Genomic DNA, 19,431 nt, shown 5'->3' with positions numbered 1-19,431 from the left:
TTTATATAATATATATAATTTATATAAAATACAATACAATATAAATTAAATATAATTTAATTTATAATATTAATATTGTAGTAATACTAATATAATATATAACTATAATTATAATACAGTTATTTAATTATGACATAATATTATGTAATAATATATATATTTTATATTAATATTATATATTTTATATCTAACTAATAATATAATAAACTCAATTATAATTCAATTTCAAAAGTCAAATAAGCCAGTCACAAAAAGTTATATACATTTCATTTACAGGAAGTTCCAAAAAAGGGCAAAACTTTAAGAACAAAGAGCAGTTTAGTGGTTACCAGAATCCAGGGGTAATGGGACTGCTCTCCATGAGACGCAGTACAGTTCATGATTGCATACACTTGTCAAAATTCACTGAATTGAACAGTTTAAATTGGTGAATTTTATCATGTAAATTATGCTGTAATAAAGGCACTTAAAAACAAAAATACTCTTAAAGCCTAAGAATATAAATCTGCAAAAACATTTCTTTTCCTCTTATTTAACAATAGTATTTTAGCAGACATTTTCACCAGAACTACATCACATAGCTAAAAAACACTAACCAAATACTTATTCAGGTATTAAATTAAAATTATTCTAAATAGTTGAAATCATTTATATCACAAACTTTTTAAAAGATACATAGTTCTCAATTCTTTATCAACATTTCCTAACCCCATCTAGTGTTGTATGTTTAATATAACCACTGAATTGAAGAAATCAAGTAAGAATGAAAAAAATAATTGTTTTCAATTTTGAAAGTATGAATCAAAATTAATTTAAGAAATTCCTCTTGTCATTTGTATTTAACAAAAGAAAGGTTCTAAAGATACAGAAAAGGAATCATGAACTGCTTAGCCACATGCCATCAGGGAATGATCTACTAGTATGAAAACTTCCCTGGATGATACCGACCAAAAATATCTGGCAAGCAGGGGAAACTAAAAAATTTACTGTTTGCAAACTTTTATTTGTAACTAGAACAGAGGCCAGGATTAGTGATTTAAAAGCAGAATTATTTATAATTTTGTTTAAATATGTAACATCAGATGTGCTACAAATCCCTGATACTCTACCTTTGCTGAGGATGGAGGAGAAGGACTAGCACAAGGACTTGGATAATTACTGCTGTCTGTAGATTTCACAGAAGATTGATCTGACCGGTCCTCAGTGCTTCGTTTAGGATGCAAAATTCCTCTATCTTTATACTTCTGAGGTTGGTGTAGTACTGGAGCTGGAGATTTCATCAATACTCTTGAGTGAAAAGGAGGAAGCAAAGATCAGTTACACATAAGATCATAATACAAAGCAGACCCCATTTCAAACCAAAGTTCAATGATTCTGTGATTTATGGAATAGTATTTTAAAAGGCAATTTCATTCTTCTATTACATTTAGAAGAAAGGGTTGTACTATTAGGGTACACTTACAAAGATAACATTTTTTTAAAACAATACAAAAATACATTAAAAACAACCTATAAAAATTTTTAATTTAGATATCCAAGTATTATTTCCCTTACAAAACTCCTAACCTCTTTTATGACGGTCTAGAAGAAATCCTAAACAATTATAATGTCATATATTGATGCCTAATGTCTTTTAACATTTTAAAATTATTTAAATACCTCTATGCTAATGGCCTTTACTAGAAAATCACCTACTCTACCTCTCTTCCATTTGCATATATCTTAAAACCAAACAGATTTCAAAAGCATACTAAAAATTACAGCATGGCAAAATGGAAATAATACTGCAATAGAGTCAGGAGAGAGGATTTTCAGACAGAACTAAATTTACAACTAATGAGGTAGGTGATCCTGGGCAAGTCTTTTAATTTATCTGAGTTTTAATATCCTTAGCTATTAAATAAAGGGATTAAACTAGATAAATGCCAAGATTCTTCTGTTTTAAAATTCTATGAATAAATGCAGCAAAAATGGCAGTCAAGAATTTTATAATTTTTTTTAAAAGTATACATCTCAGTGGAAAACCAGACATTAAAAAACAAAGAAGACATTAAGTACTTCCTAAAGCAGTATAATATAAAGTTCATAGCATTACCTATAAAATATTCTTTCCAAAAGAAAAAAAAAATGTTCTTGCCAAAATACTGGATCTAATCAAGCCTTGAGAGCTAACCACATCCATGAAATATGCAGGATATAGCAATAAAAAGAGACATATCCAGAATGTGGTACATCTCATAATACCACTGACCTAGTTCCCTAAGAAAAGTCAACAAAGGAGCTCTAGATCACAAGAGATTCAAGAAACAAGACACCCTAATACAGTGCATGAGTGAGTCCTCCCTGAATGCTGTTTCAAATAAACATAGTTTGAGAATTGGGGAAATGATTATTTTATTAGGACTGATTATTGGATTTTGATTGTATAGGAAAAATGCCTCTATTTTTTAAGAGATTCAAATCTAAATACAGAGGAGTAAAATGACATGATGTGAGAGACTGATTTTTAAATCTGTGAACAAAAAAAAAAAAAAAGGAAGCAAGAAAAAAATAATTGGGTAGATACAGCAAATAGGTGAAAATCGTCAGAGGATAAGATGGCTGGATGGCATCACCGATGCAATGGACATGAACTTGGGCAAACTTCAGAGGAGATGGTGGGGGACAGAGAGGCATGGAATACTGCAGTCCATGGGGTCACAAAAAGTTGGACACAGCTGGGAGACTGAACAACAATCATTTACTTTACTGTGTTTATATATAATAAATAAACAAAACATAAAAAAATAAGTCATAAACAGTTCATAAACTTCCATGAGCCTTGCAATTATAATTACTCTGCCTTCAAAATAAGTTAAAATAGCTTATCCCCACATTTTGCTTCTCTTTCAATAAATATCTTGGATTCAATATTTCTTTCACAAATAAAATAGCTAAAGCCTAAAAATGCTAACAAAAATATATAATGAATAAACGTGAATAATTATTAAGAACTTGATGAATATAATAAACCAACTTTTCAGGGCTTTTGTCTTTAAGAATTAAAATTCAATGAATTATCAAGTTATACCTCTAAAATCCCATCATTCTTACCCTGGCAGATTATTTACCTGAAAACTAGGTAATAGAACTTAATTGAGGGTAATATCTTATTAAAATAAAAATGATACTTCCAATAGAACTAAATGCCTACTTTTGCAGTTTCCAATTTGATCTTTGACTCTCTGCTCTATTCTAGCTTTTCTCTCTTCCTCCCCAAATTTTGGCTCCCCCTCAAATTTCATGCATGTAGAAACACAGCATTTGTATAAACCCTTCCACCTACATTTTCATTTAAGAGAATCAAAGAATTCTAATTCAGTTATACCTCATTTTTATTATAGAAAAGATGTTTATTCTTTGTAAGCAAATTATTATGTAAAAAACAACAACTTAAAAACACTGGTTTAATTTTAACATGGGATATGGGCATTTTCCATGTTTTAATAGTTTCTTAAACTTTTAAAAATAACTTTAATAAAATGTTTTTATTAAAAGAAATTATCTGATCTATATTTTGCCATCCTAGTGTGAAAACTCTAACTATAAATACCTTTTCTTCAAGAAGCAATTCCAGAAAGATTATAAGGAAAGATTATTCTCCATTCAAAAATACATCTTCAGAAGAGTCCTTAATCTATTCCTCACCAAGCTACATCAGTTTCAGGCCTTGTCTATTAAAACTACAAAGTCTAAAAGTATATGAAATTCTTTATCTCACTGTTCAAAAGATAAAAGAATAAAGAAAGCAAGGCTACAACCTATAAGGAAAGGAAAATGGCAGATATTGGTATCACAGGAGAAAAAATGAATTTATAAGATAATCAGTTTCTAAAGCATAACTAATATTATACTTTATTATAATTGTGATTTTCTCCTGTATTTCTAATTTTTTTAAATGAGTATACATTACTTTTATAAAGAAAATAGGAAAATTTTCCTCATAAATGTATGTGTATAGTATGTATGTATATGTATATAAACACATGTGTGTATAAATAGTCCCTCTGAATATATATATATATATTTTTTTTTTTTACAGAGGAGTCTATAAATAAGTCTACCACATAATTTCTATGCAAATGTATTCACATATTCGAAATAACCCTTGTTCAAGGAAATTTTTCAAAAAATCTTTTAAAAAAGAGGAGTATCTAAGCAGAAAATGTATTTTTTACTATTTTCTTTTTTGCTTGGCAGTATCTACATCAGAGAAAATGGTTTAGGGACACACATTATTGTAAGCAATTGGTTGAATTATTCCTAAAATGTTATATATGAAAAACTTGGAAACCATCATGTATTATTCCTTTTTACTGAAGTCTTAACTGATAACACGCCTTTATGCTTCATTCAAATAAGTAAAATCTGACCAAAAGATAGTAGGTACTAAATATTCCATCTGATCCTTGAAAAATAATAAGCATCACATATCTTTTATGCTTCCATTATTTCTATTTTCAATTTTTAACAATGAAATAATATTCTTAGCACAGAGATAATATCTACTATATTGTTCAAACTAGCATTCCAGGCAAGAATGTTGTCTCTATTATCCATTCTATCAGGGTAAAAAAAAAAAAAAATTAACTGATATAAAGAAATACAAATTGGGTTCTAACAAACATTTTTACAACCAGAAATATTTCTAAATCATGGCCAACCATTCACTATAAATACAACATTACCAAATACATTTTGGAAAAATGATTCAATATAAGAGCTCTCAATAATCATATATTAAAAAATTCACATCTAATTGCCAAATGATAGAAATGATAAAAGAATTTAGCTAAATTGTAAGAAATTTTGCCAAGACAGTAAATTTACTTTTTTAATATATGTATTCCTCTATTCAACAAAATGTAACCTTTCTGAAGAGATTTGTTTTTCATTTGTTATACATTGCTATATGCCTCACACCAAGAACACTAAGCATTTAATATGTCCCTGTATGAACAAATGAATAAAGTACTTTTCTGTACAAAAACCAGTCAGTTTTATTAATATCTAGGTAAGACTTGGAAGGAGACAGTTCTTCTAAATGGCCATAGCCAACACTTTTTGCTGTATCTAGGAAAGATATGACTTGACATATATGAATTAAAATGCATCATAAAAAATGCTGTTATCTTTTTCATAAACCCTAAATTTGTAAATTCTGAAAATTAAACATTTTGAGCTTTTCCTGACAAAAAAAAAATTCCTTTTTAAATAATTCAAGACCCCAGGAGCTTGAAATTCTTCGTATTATCTAACACTTAAAAGAATTATGTTTTAAAAGTAATAAATTCTTCCCATTTTATTGTAACCTTTTTGCATATCTCAGATTATAAGAAAGTAATTTTTAAATATTATAAAAGCATGTGATTCTATGATAAATAACTATTTCCTAGAGAAAATATCTCATTTTAATAAAATGCTATAAATTTACCTTTCTGCAGTAGTAGACTCATCAGAAAATTCAGTATCTGCTGAACTTTTTCTACTATTATTTGACCTCCAAGACGATGCCAAAGGAAGTTCTTCTGAAGACATAGGTCTTGGCCTTTGGCCAATCCCAGATGGCTGCTGTAAGCCTGCAGATTGTTCTTCAGTGCTTAAAACAGCTATAATTGCTCTTATAGTAGCTTCATCAACTTGAGACCAAGGTTTGGATGGAGCTCTCATTCGACGTAAAAATAAGCTGTGCCACTTCTGTCTAAGTTGCAGCAATAAACTGGCTGCCTGTAATAAAATAGCTTTTTTTCAGTTCAAATGAAAGTGAAAGTTGCTCAGTTGTGTCCAACTCTTTGTGACCCCACAGACTATACAGTCCATGGAATTCTCCAGGCCAGAATACTGGAGTAGGTAGCCTTTCCCTTCTCCAGAGGATCTTCCCAACCAAGGGAATGAACCCAGGTCTCCCGCATTGTGGGCAGATTCTTTACCAGCTGAGCCACAAGGGAAGCCCAAGAATACTGGAGTGGGTAGCCTATCCCTTCTCCAGTGGATCTTCCCGACACAGGAATCGAACCAGGGTCTCCTGCATTGCAGGCAGGTTCTTTACCAACTGAGCTATCAGGGAAGCCCTCAGTTCAAATAGGTAACAGCAAAATACGTACCACACTTGCAAGACAATTATTTATTAGTCTGAAATTGTTTCCAAGGAACACATTTCACATTTTATATATTTTATTATCAATTTCATTCATTGTGTTGCATGAAAAAAATAAAATTTCTCTACCATTTTGAGGCACTAGAGACACAAAATCAAGTTATACAGTCCAATGAGAGAGAAAGAAAAACAATGTGTGGTAAGGTGTGATTAATACTGGAAAAGTAACAGCAGGGTAAATAAAGAAAAAATACATTTAATTTCATTCATACTTTATTTTACTGCCAAATGATGATGTCCAGAAACCAGCTGAATTCATACAGAGAAAATCCTAAGCTAGAGATACAGATAAGATGGGCCTAGAAGTTATCAATGTATAAATGATTACTAAATCTACATGCAGAGGTGAGGCCCCTAGAAACTGCAGAGACAGTGTACGGTAAAGAACATACCACTGGTGAACATCCAACATTTAAGGTACAAGCACATACAAGAGAGTACATGAAAGAACCTAAGAAGGAACAGCCTCTAGATAGAAGAATCAGCAAAGAGTAGTATTATAGAAACTAGTGACAAAGAAGTTGGACAGGGTTGAGGAAGGAAAATGGGGAAGGAATGGGCAATAGTGTTAACTATGAGAGAAAGGCCACATTTATCAATAACAGCAGTCTGGCTGTGACAACATGGAGGAGATAGCATCGACCATGACAAGTACAGTTTCAGTGAAGGGAAAAATTGATGGGAATGGAAATGAGACTGCAGTAGGTTGAAGTGATGAAGGAATGCATGTAAAAAAGTAAGCTCTAGCCAGTATCAACTTTTGACAGTTCGTATTGTCCCCTAAAAGGATATAAAATGATCTTTAAAAGTAAAGATAGAATTAAGGGAAGGCTTTGGCCTATTGTACAGAGTGAAGTAAGCCAGAAAGAAAAACACCAATACAGTGTACTAACACATATATATGGAATTTAGAAAGATGGTAACAATAACCCTGTATACGAGACAGCAAAAGAGACACTGATGTATAGAACAGTCTTATGGACTCTGTGGGAGAGGGAGAGGGTGGGAAGATTTGGGAGAACGGCACTGAAACATGTATAATATCATGTATGAAACGAGTCGCCAATCCAGGTTTGATGCACTATACTGGATTCTTGGGGCTGGTGCACTGGGACGATCCAGAGGGATGGTATGGGGAGGGAGGAGGGAGCAGGGTTCAGGATGGGGAACACATGTATACCTGTGGCAGATTCATTTCGACATTTGGCAAAACCAATACAATATTGTAAAGTTTAAAAATAAAATAAAAATTAAAAAATAAAAGAAAAATTTTAATCTGATAACAAACATTCATCTTTCCTACTTGAGAGATACATGTAAAGAGAAAACAGAATGACCTCATATCTTTCCCTTTAAACAGAGTTATATAAAATAAAAGAATTTCTTGTGTCCCCAGCACTCAGTATTTTCTTATATGAACAAACATACTCAAATATCACCATGCTCAAATACTCAGTGACACCTAGGTTTTTCAAATCCTCTATAGCAGTAAACCACAACATGTCAGAGAATGTAACAGGGCCCTGTGAAAACTGAAAAACAAGGTGTATTCTATCCTCTCACACTAAGGACTCAATTTTAAAGAGACAGTTTTCATCACACCGTGTATAGTTCATACAACTGAATGAAAAAAATCTATCACACTACTAGAAAGCAACTCACCTCTGGCTCCAGTTTGAAACTGAGCCACTCATCAAGTTTTAAAGTTGCCAGATTAGCAGTAGTCCTGTCTTCCATTTCACTATCACTACTGTCATTAGGAATACCATCCGCTGTCCAAACACGTATGGAAAGGAAAAGAAATTCACTTTTACTATCTAACATCACAGCAAAAAAAGTAAGCCAATACAGATACTCTGCATTTATACAAATCCTCCAGATATACTAACAATTTGTGTGGAGAGTTCTCTAAACACAGCAGGTCACAAATTAAAACTCAGCATCTGGCCATTCTTTATTTCTCTACTCAAATTCTAAATATCAGAATTTCTCAAATCTTTTTCTCAAATGTTTACATCCTCAATGACTAGCACAATAACTGACATAAATAAATATTTGCTAAAACACCAAATAACAAAAAATTGAAAATAATCAAAATATCCAACTATAAAGAAATATTTTAAATGCATTCTGTCACTTTAATGTGATAGAATATTTTCCAACCATTAATATGAAATATTAAAAATGCTTTCTATATTTTATATTTTGTGAAACAAAAATAGAATATAAAATAACAGTATGGGTGAAATACCTAAAATATTTAAACACACAGAAAAAATACATAATATTAAAAAGTGTCTGCATAAAGGTAGTAGGATTATGGGTAACATTTCTTTTAAACAATTACCTTTATTTATGGTAAACTATCATTTAAATTCAAGTGGAAGAAAAAACTAAACTTCCTATCAGCAAGATTAATCAAAAATGCACAAATCAATATCAAGCTACCTTAGAAATCAATTTCAAGAATAGTGGTATATTTTAATATTTTTTAATTCTTATTACATCAAAAGGAAGCTACTACCACATAAATTTCTGCAATTTCAAATTTTGTTTGGTTTAATAAGAAAAAAAAAAAACAACAGTTTTCTCTCAAATAGATTTGTATTTCCATCATAATATATTTACCACGAAAAGATGAAGGTTCCTGAAGAGCATTACTTGCCAACCTAGCTGGTCCACAAAATACCAACACAGTGACAGGTGTCACTGCTGAACAGCATCTAATATTAGCTATCCTATGAGCTCTGGTCATTTCATCATAAATAAGCCAATCTGTGGGCAGTGCCTGGATTGCTGCAGTTTGACCGTTAGCTGGAGGAATCTATTAGGAAAATAAATTTTAAAACTGTTAACTGAATTTATCACTTAACTTACTGGTAATTCTTTTAAAATGTACAAAGTCCCTCAGCAAAATAGATGATGCATATATTACTACTCAAACAAGAATTAAAGCAAATCATTGCTCACGTAGTTTGTACAAAGGTCCCTTAATACTTGACACATTACTTCTTTCGAGTCTATCAAAATTTTGTTCCAATGTTGAATTGTACATTTATAACTAATTAATTTTGCAAAGCATGTTGGTATTGAGAACATTTTTCATTGACTTTCAACTATTTAAATTAGACAAGTTTTACCTCAAGACCAAAAAGCATTCAAAAAGTTTTACCTTTTTATATTGAGGCTGACTGAGAACTGAAGTGGGATGAAACCGTACTTTTTTCTCCTTTGGCCCTGCCAATACTACATTCTCTCTGTCCACATGAACTAAATGAGGATACATGCCTGCAACCAATGCAGCTTTAACAACAGCCCAATTCTCAGAATTTGTGTTAACATCTCGAATGTCACCACCACCTCTTGCTCTCACAAAACCTAGAAAGATGAAAGAAACCACACCAACATTTTCTACTTCACAAGATACACTTTTAAATCTGTGGTTTTCACACAAAAAAATAATGTATACCTGATACAAGTTTAATGATTCAAATTTCACAATAATTCATAAAATTTCTTCTGAAAAGTTTAACATATAGAAGCAATGTTCTAAGAAAGTTTAGGTTTACTTAGACTAAAGTAAGCAGTAGATACACTGGGAAGTTGTGGACAAAAAAAAAAAAAAAAACATACTCTTACAATAAAGTTCTCCATAAACAGCTATCAGAAGCATCCTAAAATCATACCTAAAAACCTAAAATACTCCGCTGAATGGTATTAATATCATGTTGGTTGTGATAGACACTAATCCTGGAAGTGAAGTCAAATAAATATAAAGTATTCTTGCTTGAATTTCAATAGTCCTTCATATTTCCCCATATTTGAAACAACTCTAAATCCTCTGGTTCATGCCTTATATCACTTTGGCACTTGAACTATTCTAGGAATCCAGGCTCAGGTACTTTTCTTCTATTTCCTCAAGATAAAATGTCACTCAAAAAGAAATTCAAAGAAACAATTCTAAAATGATATAGCAAAACTGGCATTCTCTTAAAAAAAAATCAAGTGCCTTCATGTGCTTACTAGTTGTTGTATGTTCCAAAAATATAAAGGACAGCATTCATATCAATCTACTTAATTTTTAGCAATTTCTCTTCCATAAAATTAATTATTTATTAATAGCAATAAAATATAACAAGTACCATACCTAAATCTATTTTCCCAAAAAATATATTATAAATTGTTTATTGCCAACATTATAAAATCATTCATCACCCACAGTTTCTATAATATCCTTTTTTTAATCAACAAACAAAAATTAATATCATGCAGAAGTCTACAAAGTTAATACAAAGAAGTTCATTAACAAAAGATATACAACATGATAATGTTATAAAGATAATGCAAGATGGCATTAGTTAACATAACAAGTACTATAAGGTATAGGCAGGGTACTCCCAGTAGTTGAAATAGGTTCTTTGGAGGAAAACTTTACCTGACGCTCTAAGTTGACCAAGCAACTGAGTTCTCATGCCTATGATTATTTCCATGGTAGCTTGTGAAAGAAAATTCTTTTCACAAAAGGCTCGTTCCCACCCATCACTTCGAGCTTTCTGCCATGCCTATAAAAATAAAATTACACAAAAGACACATCACTTCTCAGTTAGGAAGCAAAGTAACTGAAAATCATTATATTAACCACTCAAAGTCAATTCTTTTTCTAATTCTGTTACAAATAAAGAAAACAAGCAAACAAAAAAATACTCATAGATATAGAGAACAGATTGATGACTGCAAGAGGGGGGAGGTTAGGGGAGTGGAGGGTGGGTGAAACAAGCGAAGGGGATTAAATGGTACAGACTTAAAATTATAAAATAAATTGCCAGGAGCCATCTCCCGGCATATTGCATATTGAGTGCAGCACTTTCACAGCATCATCTTTCAGGATCTGGAATAGCTCAACTGGAATTCTATCACTGCCGGGAGCCATCGTGAGGAACTCCGCCCGTGGCAAAGGTCATGAGGAAGGAAGCTTGGCATACACAAAGGCGGGATCGAGCCTCAGGAGTCCCCCTGCAAATTCTAGAGCATCTACCCCCAAAACCAGAGTCTGCCTACTTTACTGCTTTGTGCTCTCACCTACACCTCTGACTTTACAGGGGGCTGTCCCCCACTACCTCTCTCTGAAAAAAAGAGTTAACTTACAGCTCCAGTCAATAAAGTTCCTGGGTGTGATAGTGTTTCAACCTACAAACTCCTTTGGAAGTCCTCTAGCCTGCCTGAATAGGTTTTTCCGGCCACATGTGATTGCTCAGAGCCTCCCAAATGTGAGAGGCATGAGATGTTCTAAACTGTCTAAATACAGATTCCTTTGAGCAGTTAAAAGATTGATTAGAAATTGTATTGGTGAAGGGTTTTTCACTTGTTGGGCCAATGTTTGCTGCTAAGTTTCCATACCCCTTACCTGCTGTGTCCCTGGCAGTGTATTGATTAATATAATTGGTGTAAGTAGTAGCTTTAATGTTTGTAACCTGGGACCCTTGAGTTAATTCTTTTTCTTGTTATAGCCCACCACGCCTTTGCTCTGTAGGAATGCAACCTTATCTAATGCTTTTGGAGGGTGGCGCTTGACCAATCACCTTTAGAGAAAAATAAGTTTTCTGAAGAAAGGGTCTTAAAATGTTAACAGGCCTCCGGGCCAGAAGATGATGCAAATCACCTAAACTTTTGCATATGATAAGTTTGCAGGAAGAAAGCCTGGCTTACTGCATGACTCTAGCCCTTCCCCCATTATCCTCTATGCATAACTTAAGGTATAAAAACTACTTTGGAAAATAAAGTGCGGGCCTTGTTCACCGAAACTTGGTCTCCCCATGTTGCTCTTTCTCTCACCTTCTGGCTGAATTATTCAGCCTCTTTTCTCCACTGAATTTCCTCACTGAGCTATCCTTATTTCAGCCTCTTTTCTCCACTAAATTTTCTCACTGAGCTATCCTTATTTAACCACTCTTTATATCCTTAATTAAAGTTTAATTAAGCAATTGTTTCCTGATCCTCACCGACGCCATCCCCGCTTTGAATTCCCTGGATCCACCGGGGCTGGACCCCGGCAATAAATAAGTCCTGGGGATGTAATGTACAGCATGGTCTATAGTTAATAACACTGTATGGTATATTGTAAAGTTTCTAAGAGAGTAATTTTTTTCATTTTTGACATGAACATTTATTTTTTAAGTAATTTTTATTGGAATATAGTTGATTTACAATTTGTGTTAGTTTCTCTGCACAGCAAAGTGAACCAGTTATGCACACAAATATCCACTCTTCTTTAGACTCTTCCCCTACAGGTCATTACAGAGTACTGAGTAGAGTTCGCCGTGCTGTACAGTAAGCTCTCAATAGCTATCTATTTTATTTATAGTAGTGTACACATGTCAATCTCAATCTCTCAATTTATCCCTCCCTCCTCCTTTTCCCTTCGGTAACCACAAGCTTGTTTTCAACATCTGTGACTCTATTTCTGTTTTGTAAATAAGTTCATCGGAGAGTAATTTTTGTTTTTTGGCTGCACCACACAGCATGTAGGATCTCAGTTCCCTGATGAGGGGTCAAACTTGCACCCCCTGCGCTAGAAGCACAGAGTCTTAACCACTGGACCACCAGGAAGTCCCCAAGAGTGACTTTTTCTATTGAGACATAATTGACTTACAACATTAGCTTTAGGTGCATAATATAATGATTCAATACATGTATATATTGTGAAATGATAACAATTTTAGTTAACAGACTAGAGGGTAGATCTTAAAAGTTCTTATCACAAGAAAAAAAATTATAGCAAGGAAAGGTAAGAAAGCCTTCTTAAGGGAACAACGCAAAGAAATAAAGGAAGACAACAGAATGGGGAAGACTAGAGATGGAGGAGCCTGATAGGCTGTAGTCCATGGGGTCCCTAAGAGTCAGACTCGACTAAGTGACTTCCCTTTCACTTTTCACTTTCATGCATTGGAGAAGGACATGGCAACCCACTCCAGTGTTCTTGCCTGGAGAATCCCAGGGACGGGGAGCCTGGTGGGCTTCCATCTACGGGGTCACATACAGTCGGACATGACTGAAGCAACTTAGCAGCAGCAGCAGCAGAGATCTCTTTAAGAAAACTGGAGCTACCAAGGGAACATTTTATGCAAAGACAGACACAATAGAGGACAAAAACGGAAAGGACCTAACAGAAGCAGAAGAGATTAAGAAAAGGTGACAAGAATACACAGAAGAACTGTACAATAAAGCTCGTAATGACCCAATAACCACAATGGTGTGGTCACTTACCTAGAGCCAGACATCCTAGAGTGTGAAGTCAAGTGGGCCATAGGAAGCATTACTATGAACAAAGCTAGGGGAGGTGATGGAATTCCAGGTGAGCTATTTAAAATCCTCAAAGATGATGCTGTGAAAGTGCTGCACTCACTACGTCAGCAAATTTGGATAACTCAGCAGTGGCCACAGGACTGGAAAAGATCAGTTTTCATTCCAATCCCAAAGAAAGGCAATGCCAAAGAATGTTTAAATTACTGTACAACTGCACTCATTTCACATGCCAGCAAGGTAATACTCAAAATCCTTCAAGCTAGGCTTCAGCAGTATGTGAAATAAGAACTTCCAGAGGTACAAACTGAATTTAGAAAAGGCAGAGGAACCAGAGATCAAATTGCCAACATATACTGGATCATAGAAAAAGCAAGTGAATTCCCATAAAACATCTACTTCTGCTTCATTGACTGTGGTAAAACCTTTGTATGGATCACAACAAACTGTGTAATATTCTTACTGAGACGGAAATACAAGACACCATTACCTGCCTCCTGAGAAACCTGTATGCAGATCAAGAAGCAACAGTTAGAACTGGACAAGGAACAACTGACTGGTTCAAGACTGGGCAGAAGATTGTATACTGTTACCCCGCTTATTTAACTTATATGCAGAGTACATCGTTTGAAATACTGGGCTGGATGAAGCACAAGCTGGAATCAAGATTGCTGGGAGAAATACCAACAACCTCAGATATGCAGATGATACTACTTTAATGGCAGAAAGTGAAGAGGAACTAAAAAGCCTCTTGATGAAAGTAAAAGGAAAAAGCTGGCTTAAAACTCAATATTCAAAAAACAAAGATAATGGCATCCAGTCCTATCACTTCATGGTGAATAGATGGGGAAAGAGTGTCAGATTTCATTTTCTTGGGCTCCAAAATCACTGTGGATGGTGACTGCAGCCACGAAATTAAAAGATGCTTGCTCCTTGGAAGAATAGCTATGACAAACCTAAACAATGTATTAAAAAGAAGAGACGTAACTTTACCAATGAAGGTCCACCTAGTCAAAGCTATGGTTTTTCCAGTAGTCATGTATGGATGTGAGATTTGGACTATAAAGAAGGCTGGGCGCTGAAGAATTGATGCTTTTGAACTGTGGTGTTGGAGAAGACTCCTGAGAGTCCGTTGGCCTGCAAGGAGATCTAACCAGTCAGTCCTAAAGGAGATCAGTCCTGGGTGTTCATTGGAAGGTCTGATGTTGAAGCTGAAGCGCCAGTACTTTGGCCACCTCATGCGAAGAGCTGACTCTAGAAAAGACCCTGATGCTGGGAAAGATTGAGGGCAAGAGGAGAAGGGGTAACAGCAGATGAGATGGTTGGATGGCATCACCCCACTCAATCGACATGAGTTTGAGCAAACTCCAGGAGACAGTGAAGGACAGAGAGGCCTGGCATGCTGCAGTCCATGGGATCACAAAGAGTCAGACACGACTTAGCAACTGAACAACAACATAGTGACGGATGTTATCTAGACTTACTGTAGTGATCATTTCACAATATATACAAATTCTGTCATTAGGCTCTACGCCTAAAACTAATATAATGTTATATCTCAACTATATCTAATTTTTTAAGAATAAATAATTTTAAAATAAAATCTAAGACTTTATAACCAAATAGAATTATCATTAGATAATTTATACTCAAATGCTATGATGCTATGAAAGCCACTGAGTTTATAAACTCCCAACGAGAATGAAGTATCAGGTAACCTAAATACCCAGCTATGTAAAAATATTCACCTTTTTATAGATGTGCCTGCTAATTTTCCTCCACTAAAGTATGAGAGATTTCCAACTAAGTCATCATAATACCATTATTATCTAAGAATCCTGTCACTCCAGGCCTCTAAAAATAACCTTTATATCAACTTCCTACTCTGTGTGAGCATGGAAAGTGAGATTCCTAGAAATTACCTATATGTAGTATAGTAAAGCTTCTCTTTGAAAATGAGTTCTCTTGCTTCAGAATATAACTGAAAAGCTGGGTAAAAAAACAGACTAGATAGGAATTCTACTCCAAATCTTCCTCTGATTACAATATTGTCACTTAATATTATAATATACAGTATCTAATATACCCAATTAATAACAATGCATCAACCTCTGTTCAATAACGCCCACAAAAGAGCTTACAATTATTATTTTTTAATTCCAATATCATTTCCTTTACTCAGGCTCACTATTCTTATCCTTTCTTTCCTATTTATCACTTTCCTCAATTTCTCACATTATCTTAAAATTTTTAAGTGATTTTTGGATTTTGCTTTATAAAATTAAATTCTTAATATACTTTCCTGAGTACACAAGAAAGAGATATACTCTAAAAAAATCAATAAATAGATATTAAATTCAAAATAATTTTCTTCTGAGTTTTGTTCTATACACTTTGAATAACATACAGTTGTTTCTTAACTAAAATTTTACAGCATTTTTGAATAAGATATGATTAAAGATAAAGAATTTGAGCTTATTAAGAAATAAATATACATAAAAGTAAAAAAATATATATATACACATATTTCCACAAGGAGACAGTTGAAAAAATGAAAGAAACTAGAGAAAAATATGATAATTTTAACATATTAGTAGTAGGAAGATATTCTTCTGCGCTATTAATAAAATGTGACTTTATAATGAAATAAAATTAATGGAATCATATCTATTTTTTTAAATTTGTTACCCTTACTCTAGAAATGTGTTTAGCAACATTTCAAAACTAAAATGACAACAATATTACCTGGAATGCTCTGAGAAGTGCCATGTGGTCACTGAAAGTTCCTGCGGTGAAACGTTTCCTACAAAGCATAGCTGCACGTTTCTGAGAGGCCTGAGTTGGCAGGACGAAAGGATCTCGATAAGCTAACGTGCAGGCAATTGTAAGGATGGGATCCAGACACTTCAAAACAACAGCACACAGGACCATTTTACCAAGATGTGGCTCTACTGGCAAGTCAGCCAAATGATATCCAAGTTCAGTGAGATCTTCCCATGCATCCATTGCATCTATTGTCTAAATAAAATGATATAAAATAGAACTTGACATGATCAAAACTGTTTAATCAAACCCTATACTTAAAAATCCATAAGCAAGATATAAGAATGTAAATTTTCTTTTGCTATTACATCTCATAAAAAAGTTTCTGCTTCAAATATATCATGTAAAAATGAACTATACCCACTGTTTTACTATAATTACCACAAAAGAATTATTCAAAATACATGATTATTAAGATAATTTTTTAAGGTACAAAAGTAGTTAAGACATATTATCAGTTGGTTTAAATTTCAAGTAAAATAGCCAGGTAAAATAAGTCTATAAAGATACCAACCTTAAGCATTTGTACAGCATTTCTTACAATTAAAGCTGGTGGAGGTTCAGGAGCTTTCATAAGGAAATCAGCAATAGCACAATTAACTGGGGCTAACAGCTTGGTATGTAAACACAGTTCCTGTAAATAAAAAGAGCAAATAATTTTGAAATGTTGACATTTATAGCTGATTTTCATTTTTTAAAAAATCATATAAATTATAGATCCCCAACAGAGACTAGTAGAGCCCCTGATTAAAATGAACAGCAAAGGAAATAATCTCATTCCATGAAAGATCTTTCTATGAAATATGGGCTCATACTTTAGTGTGAGAATCTTAATAATCATCTTCCATCAACATCTATCAAGATTACTACTGTCCCTGCTGGCAATGTCTTCTCACATAGTCCTTATATATAACAATAATAGTCACTGTCCAAAAATCTTTTTTCCCCCTTTATACTGCATTCTACAACCTTTTATCCATTCAACAAATGTTTAAGTGCTTGATAGATGCTAGGCACTACACATCAAGTTGGAGAAAAAGAAGAGCATAGGCAGACACTGCCCTCATGGATTTTCATTGTGTGTGAAAAACAGAATAATTATATAATTAACTACTTAATTACAGTTGTGATAATGAAGGATAAAAGGAACTAAAGACGTAAACATGAGGTTCAAGAAACGGCAAGAGGAGGTGGCCATGGGAAGTCAAAGACAATTCTCTAAAGAAATGACACAAATTAAGATGTAAAGATTGTGCGTGCTAAGTAGCTTCAGTCGTGCCTGACTCTGCGACCCTATGTACTCTAGCCCTCCAGGCTCCTCTGTCCAAGGGATTCTCCAGGCAAAGATACTGGAGTGGGTTTCCATGCCCTCCTCCACAGGATCTTCCTGATCTAGGGATCAAATCTGCATCTCTTAAGTCGCCTGCATTAATTCCCATGTAAAGATCAGTTAATCAGAAAAGGAATAAAGGGGTAGATTCTATGGAGAGGGGATGGCACATGTGAAGGCCCTGAGATACAAAGAAACAAAATGTGCCTGAAAAACTGAAGCTACTAGTATGAGTAGAGAGAAGAGGAAAGGTATGCATTAAAAATTAAAACCAGAGACACAAGCAGGAGAGATGATTTAGGCTCTTGTTAAGAATTCTGCATCTTATCGTAAGAAGAACAGAAAATGACACATAGGCATGGAGAAGTGGGAAGTAATCCAGGTATATGGATGCCAATAATATGATCCACTGTCTCTTTAAGATTTGGAAGCTAGCATGTAGCTTGGCACACCAAAGAATCAAATTAATGAACTTCTGATAGTTTTCCCAACAAACTACATAGTGTTTGATTGTTCCATTAAGTCAGAAAACTTAAAGGAAAATAATTAATATAGACTAGTAAATCTCAGTGACTCAGTTCCAAAACTAACAAGGTAAGCTCAGCAACTTGAACTGAGATTTTGATATTATTGTTTGGACCTTGAATGATTTGTTTTCTACTTCTCATTGAGAATTTAAAAGGTGAAATATGGATATGGTTGACAGAATCCTAAAATGTTACAGTAAAAAATAGTATATTTACAACCTATACCATAACTGAAATGCACTCAGGCAGCTCTTTAAAATTTTGGAGGTTTCTGAATTAAATTTTCTTATAGGAAAAAATATTAGTTTTATATAATCACCCTCCATAATATATATTTTAGAATTTTATTTTATAAATTGATTTATTTTTAAGTCCAATCTGTCTAATTTGAAATGACCCCTTTCCTCCCTCACCCACAAAAATAGCATTTTAGAACGTAGTAAATTTCCACCTGTAATGGCATTCTCAAAAGTTCTGGAGTCTGAAATTCCAACATATTCTGGAATCGAAGTCTACTGAACAGTCGGAAACAAATTCCAGGTCTGCATCGCCCTGCCCTTAAAATTAAAACACAAAATTAAGGCTCAAACAAGGAATAAAAACCGTAACAGGGAAACTGTAAAAGCAATGTGATTTAGGAGACAGAACAATAAACCAGTATCAGGTCATCTCAGTTTGAATCTGTACTCTGATACTGATCCCCTAACCTTTGAAAAGATACTTCATAGGTGTGAAATTCAATTATTTCATTTACAAATGAGATTTATGAATGATATCTACCTGACAAGTAACACTTCTAGAAAATGGTAAAAAATTTAATGCATATACATACATATATATATACACACACAAATAAAAGTAAATAAAAAATAAAGTATGAATAAATATATAGCAATTTAATCAGTTTTATGAAGCTGATACCAAGCACTGTGTTTAGGTCCACTGATTAGAGTTGTGGAAGTTATGCATTTATACAACTCTAAAGGAGTGTCATTTACCCCATCATCAGAGACTTGCATAATTTTCTGGAAAGTACCAGAAATATACCTTGAAGAAAAGCAATGACTTTTAATTTCATTTAATGTCCTTGTATCAGCTAATAGCAAGGCTAATACCAAGTGACAGAGATACAGAAATATCCCTATTCCCACAAAGTTCACAATCCACAGAGACAAACATAACTATAACACAGTGTGATACAAGTTAGAAAATCTGACATTGTTGGACCATTCCTTCCTTCACCATTTCCCTGACTA

General features: G+C 33.7%; 1 protein-coding gene across 1 annotated transcript in view; it reads right to left on the bottom strand.

The window, feature by feature from the left end:
• YTHDC2 (YTH domain containing 2) overlaps positions 1-19,431 on the bottom strand; it is a 74,016-nt gene that overhangs the window by 13,164 nt on the left and 41,421 nt on the right. The window contains exons 18-26 of the mRNA XM_010840950.1: positions 18,627-18,732; positions 16,833-16,952; positions 16,241-16,513; positions 10,632-10,758; positions 9,369-9,574; positions 8,825-9,020; positions 7,859-7,968; positions 5,474-5,766; positions 1,110-1,287 (exon numbers count right to left, since the gene is read on the bottom strand). Coding sequence (XP_010839252.1) covers positions 1,110-1,287; positions 5,474-5,766; positions 7,859-7,968; positions 8,825-9,020; positions 9,369-9,574; positions 10,632-10,758; positions 16,241-16,513; positions 16,833-16,952; positions 18,627-18,732 — 1,609 coding nt within the window. The remainder of the gene's footprint in view (positions 1-1,109; positions 1,288-5,473; positions 5,767-7,858; positions 7,969-8,824; positions 9,021-9,368; positions 9,575-10,631; positions 10,759-16,240; positions 16,514-16,832; positions 16,953-18,626; positions 18,733-19,431) is intronic.

This window comes from Bison bison, unplaced genomic scaffold, assembly GCF_000754665.1.
Source record: "Bison bison bison isolate TAMUID 2011002044 unplaced genomic scaffold, Bison_UMD1.0 scf7180017864152, whole genome shotgun sequence".
NCBI classification, from domain to species: domain Eukaryota; kingdom Metazoa; phylum Chordata; class Mammalia; order Artiodactyla; family Bovidae; genus Bison; species Bison bison.
The sequence above is the reverse complement of the archived record's forward strand: the minus strand, read 5'-3'. Positions and strand labels throughout refer to the sequence as shown.